Here is a 6,000-nt window from a genome sequence, read left to right on the forward strand (position 1 = left end):
GTTTTATGTTGATTTTTGAGTGAAGCCATTGCCTTTCAGAAAACTGTTTTTTGGAAAAAATATTCAGCCCTCAAAGAGTGGAGCAGTGGGGTAAATCAAGGAAAAATGTGTCTTTTAAATGTGATTTTAAATATCATTCATAATAATCATCAGCAAAGTGTGGGGTATATGGCAATAAAAGTAGATATGGTTTTGTCAAAAATTAAACAGATTACGTAAATTCAACTGCTAAACAACCATATACAATCATTTCAGCATTTAGAAATGGGGAGATAAGTGGAGGAAAAAAATCAGTACATACAAGTAACCTTGGGCTTATTCATGTGCAGGTGTTAAGCTGCTACACATTGCATGTCTGCAGTGCAACATCCCACAGCCAACTTCCTATAAGTAAGAAGTCTTTGCAAAATGTGATAGTAACAAGTAGGTCGCACATTGGCGAGCAGGCTGTTGGTAGTGCGTCATTAGAAAAATATGGAGAATTGTACTTGAGATGGGCAAATCCAGTCTGTTTGCAGTTGCAGGTTTAGGGCCATTACTTGCAGGACAAAAAAAAATTAAACCATTTTTCACAAAAAGATTAAACCTCATTTACCTGTGTAAGCACACTGCTAAATGATAAACTGAAAACTTTTCTGTGCCTCTAACTCACTGAATGATACATCACAAATATCTACTGCATTAGCTGGGAGAATGTCAGGTATGCTACAAAAACATGGCAGTTACCTTTCCTTGACAACAAGACAGTGGAAAACTGAGTGCCTGCTATAACCAAAAGAGCATAATTCCTTTTTTCTTACATAAACTAATATTGACTTTAAGCTCCTTGAATTGTTTAAGATCTGTTATTCAGTAAAGTTACAGAATTTGTTAAATGACTGAACGATGTTGCAAATCACTGTACTGTATATGGGATTTAGAACACTTGCTTCCACAACCTTTAAGAGCTTCAGTGTGAATTTGAACTCATCCCATTGTGAGATTTCTTTCTGTCTCCATTGGAGTTTTCTTCCTGTTTCCCAGTTTGGCCTGATACAAGCATGTGCATAGGTGTTGCCCCACCGTGGATTAGTGTCCTTTCTCTTCCTTGCATCTGATGGTGTTGAAATGGATTGTGAATCTCTAATACTATGAAACTGACATTCAGTAAAGGATGGAAGGATACATTAATTTGCATGCAAATATTGCATTCTTGAAAATATGTACATAGCTCTGCGTTTATAACTAGAAAGTGTGAATTTTATGTTCCAAAAAAGCTCTCATTTTTTATATATACATATATATCATTTAAATGCAAGCAGATCAAGATCACTGACTGTAGAAGGCTATGAAAGCTTATTTTTGCCACTCAAAATGAAATTAAATTGTACTACTTCATAAAGGTATTTTGAGAACTTGCAAACGTCAAGCAGACTGCTGTGAAGCTGAAAATATCAGTTCTGTGCTACCACTCTACTTACATACTAAAAGCATCTGTACTAAACTCGGTAAACTTTAACGTGACTAACACCTACATGTGTATCTATAAAGTTTGTTCAAAACTTCAATTACGCGGTAAACGCCTACTCGATCTCTGTCTCACTAGCGGTCATTCAGTAAGTGATTGGAAGTTCGGATCATTTTACCGACTCGGACCTTTGAGTCTCGTTCAGCAAAATGAACGAATCTTTTTTCGAGTCATTTCGTTCATTTTAGCAAAATATAATTAAAATGTTACCTAACACGTCTACTGCTTACACAAATGTTGATCACAATAATTAATCAATAATTTATTTGTAACAAGATTATTTATTTATAAAATAACACACCACATATCCTCAAGAAACAGTAAAAAAATCATAGTGACAGAAATTGACAGACCTTTTTTATTTATAAGAAAATGCGTTTTAGATATTTTTGATAATTTTATGATAATTTCTAAATATGATCCAACAAATAACAAATTAATTTATACGTTAGTATTTGACTGAGGTACTGACCCGGTAAGTGGTCACGTGACAAAAGAACGAACGACTCGAAAGACTCGAGGAATTAACTAATCAATTCTGTTTCCGGCTCAGACTGCATACTAGGTTAAGCTTATGGGGCTGTCATACGATGAACGAACGACTCGAACCCGAAGACTCGAGAGATGAACTAATCAATTCTGTTTCCGGCTCAGACTGAGTTGGTTAAGCTTATTCCAATACAGAAACTACAGAACTAATCACTCCCACGAGACGACTCGTTCTTCCCGAGTCACATTAAAGATTCGAACGATTCGTTCAAGAACGACCCATCACTACAGTCAGTAGACCGCCGGAGCCAGTGCGAACACAACGCTATAGGCAGCAGCAGGTAATTTGTACAAAATAACGCAATAATCACTGTTTTCTACTTTTTTTGAGTGGCGGGAATACGCATTATTTTAAATGCAACATTTAAAATGAACTTAAAGTTTCAAACTCAGTAAATATATTGTTTTATGTTCCAGTGCTAAAACACGTCAGTTTGATTCAATGACCTACAATAGCAGGAGACTCTGGCACACCAATTGTATTATAAAAGGTCAGCATTGCCTGGAGTTTTATTTCAAATAACTGGTGATTGTGCTAGCAACCTGAGAAAAAAAAGCGCAGAGCAACAAGTACCTAGGGGTCCACATAAACAATAGACAACCCAGTGGCGCAGAAGGGCCAGAGCAGACTGCACTTCCTAAGGAGACTCAGGTCATCTGATGTGTGCAACAAGTTGTCTGGAAATGTTCTACCAGTCCATAGTAGCCAGTGTGGTGTCCTACACTGCAGGCTCCTGGAGAAGCAACCTGAGCTCAAGAGAAGCACAATGCCAGAATAAAATGATCAGGAAAGCCTACGCCATCGAAGAACAAACCCTGGACACACGGGAAGCTTTTGTGGAAAAGAGGATAATGGCAAAATTTGGATGCTATCATAGAAAATCACCTCCATCCCCTCCAGGAGGCGCCGTCTTGGACAACTTTTAGCCAGAGGCTTATTCCACCACGGTTTTGGGATCTCTTTCTGCCCAGTGTTATCAGGCATGTCAAACGGCACTTGTTGAGTTTATTTTTAAATACAATTTTGACATATCTGAACAATATATATTCATTTATTTGTTGTTATTTACATACATAATGATTTATTTGTCTGTATTATTTGACCCGTGACTCTGTAGCCTTGTTTTTATGTTTCTGCTGCTGTATGCATGTGAATTTCACCTTGGGATTATTAACGTTTATCTAATATTATCCCATCTAAAACAAATCATGCCCCTCTCAAACCCTGTATTTCAACACGGGTCAGCTTTGTATCGCACAAGGTAGGGACCGACCCGGATGGGACACCAATAAGCCATGACATTTGGCCAAATTAAAAGTTATCATTCAACCGATTGTGTACATTTTTGGTATTTGGGAAAAAACATGTGAACAAATGGTATGATGGAGAAAAATGAACACAGGCATTGACCGATTTTAATCGGAAACAATAACAGGAATTGAGGCAATACCGTATGAGCCACGTAAAAACTAGGAAAAGAACACTTCCACTCCGTCTAATTGAACACATTCTGATTCCCTCCAATAAGAAGGTGCTGCCTTGATTGGGGTTTCTATCTGGGCAGTCACAGCTGGCACTTGACCCTGGATTAAGTGAACGAGGAGTACCACTTACCACTTGGTATCACTTAGCATCACACTGAATGACCCTTTAGCGCCGCCTCCGTATGACCTACGTTTATACCATTACGACTATTTTCTAATCATTTTTAACATAAAACCGTACAGATCCATTAGAATTTACCTTACCAGTTACCATATACCTGTTTAAAGACGAACTTGTCAGCGTTGAATGGAGCCCGATTACCACATTCTGCTCCAGCATATGACAACCGATTTACTCACCTGTTAATGAGAAATCTCTTGAAGCCAAACTTTTTCTCGTACCAGCGGAGCACCTGGCCCGTACTCTTCCTCGGAGATGCATAAGTAATATGGTCGAAGAAAGTGCCTGCCGAATCCTCCTTAGTCACCTCACTTGAAATGCTCTGAAAGCCAGGCAGAAAGTCACCGGTGTACCGAGTGCGATCGAGGAGCGTATGGCGCACGTTACCCACGATTGACTTTACCACGCAATACACCACCTTTCCTCGCTGGTCTTCTACCTCTAAAGGGGGCACCAACAGGTGACAGCCTTGTTCCTGTAGCCGCTCACACGACCCCTCTACGTCGTCCACTTCGAAGCAAGCGTTGCATGCTGTATTCACCACGTGTGACACGGGAGCATCGTACAAAAGATCGGGGAGGTATTCAGTTCCATCGGACACCGGGGGCACGGCGCGCTGTAGCTCGTTCACCAAAAACACCGCAGCGCCTTTTCTAAACGCCAGCTGTCTGACGGATTCCGTCGTCCTCGATGCAAACAAGTCAAACTTAAATCTGTCGGTTAATGTGCTTGGTAGCCGGTCTCCCCGCGCGATTTGAAAAGCAACGTGGTTGAGCCGGCGTACAGAAGCTGCCATCTTAAGCGGCGCCCGTCCAGCGCGTGGGTGCTACTGTGTGCTTAGACAAGACCAGAAAGTCACCTTCTGAGCAAAGCGGAACTTAAAGACACAGACGTAGCTGCGAATTCCGCTGGCGTCTTGTTCGCGGCTACTTATTTGTAACCTAGCTGAATTCACATAAATTTAAATTAATAGGATGATGACTATTTTGTAAAAAATATATATTTTGATTTGTGTCATTAAATATGATCAATAATTATTAAAATTAATATTCAACCTTTTGGTTGTATGTGGATTTTGCCCGCCGCAAAGCGAATACTGTACTAATCAAGTTCACTGATAAACTTGGCACATCCTCCGCACTGGATGTAAAGATCTATGAAGTTTAACGGGGTATGAAATGTTTAAACCGTGTTGGGATACTTATGTTTTCAAAGGTTTGTGACAAGAGGGATTCCACCCAGTAAGCAAGCATCTGTCCGTCAGCTGGCTGTCAGCGGATTGTCACCAGCAGTTTAGGGACGGCTAGTCTTTCTAAAGCCTTCTGGAGACAACCATGAGAGCATTTGCTTAGAAATGGGTGGGAACAATTAGACCTCTCGCTGAGTGTCATATTTCTAAACCAATCGAACACCTCCTGAAGGCGGCGCTCAAAGCAGGGGCGGTGATCTTGAATTGCAAAGAACAGAGGTGCTCTCGTTAACCTGATCTGACAGACAGCAAGCTTTTGATTAATTTACGCTGAACTGTTTACAGTCGAAAGGTCGCCTAAAACACATCAGACATAAAACGGGTGTTGCACGTTTTAAAAATAATTATAACCTGATGCCAGGGAAAAACCTTTGGCCTTCGACAGCATCAATGGACTGGTCGTAAACTTGAACGATACGTTCCCGCAGGTTCTGTGTATTCTCCCTGTCATTCAGCAGTACGACGATGGTGTAGGTGTCGATGTAAGCTTGAAAGGATTGACAACTATATGAATGAAAATACTGGATGAACTGCAAAATATGCACTTGAAGTAAACGGTGTGCTACACTCCATCGAAAGGACGGGCGTTAAAAGGGCGGATTACGAAGAGTCACAGGAGAAGTAGATTTCAATACTCAGAACGCCCGAATCAGTACATCTGTCCAAAACCAGTAAAACGCGGACAAGACTCTCAGTGTAAGCCTAAACGAATAACTGAAAAAATATAACAGCATAGCCAGCATTTTAACATGTTCTGTTTTCACAGCCCACAATGCTCATCTAGACTCTATATGATATTGTTATGTCATATAGTGATGGCAGTAGATAAAATGACTGAAGGACATTGGAACAGACAGGAACACTCAAATGAGTGGGGCCCTGTAGCTGAGGTGGTTTACTTGTCTGTTGGTCTCCACTGTTATAGTGCTCATTACTATGTACTAATTAATTATTAAGCTTCAGTTATGTTGTGCTTCTGAGCTCCTGAATAGATAACAACAATTTTAGCTTTTTATTTTCTCTCAGGGT

At 40.3% G+C, this 6,000-nt stretch overlaps 1 protein-coding gene across 1 annotated transcript in view; it reads right to left on the minus strand.

Annotated features, from left to right (window-relative positions):
* The window catches only part of hpdl (4-hydroxyphenylpyruvate dioxygenase-like), a 30,376-nt gene extending 25,792 nt beyond the window's left edge, over nt 1-4,584 (minus strand). The window contains exon 1 of the mRNA XM_039769755.1: nt 3,902-4,584. Within this exon, the coding sequence (XP_039625689.1) occupies nt 3,902-4,518 (617 nt within the window). The 5' untranslated portion in view covers nt 4,519-4,584. The remainder of the gene's footprint in view (nt 1-3,901) is intronic.
* Between the last annotated feature and the right edge of the window lie 1,416 nt (nt 4,585-6,000).

This window comes from Polypterus senegalus, chromosome 1 (assembly GCF_016835505.1).
Source record: "Polypterus senegalus isolate Bchr_013 chromosome 1, ASM1683550v1, whole genome shotgun sequence".
Lineage (NCBI taxonomy): Eukaryota > Metazoa > Chordata > Cladistia > Polypteriformes > Polypteridae > Polypterus > Polypterus senegalus.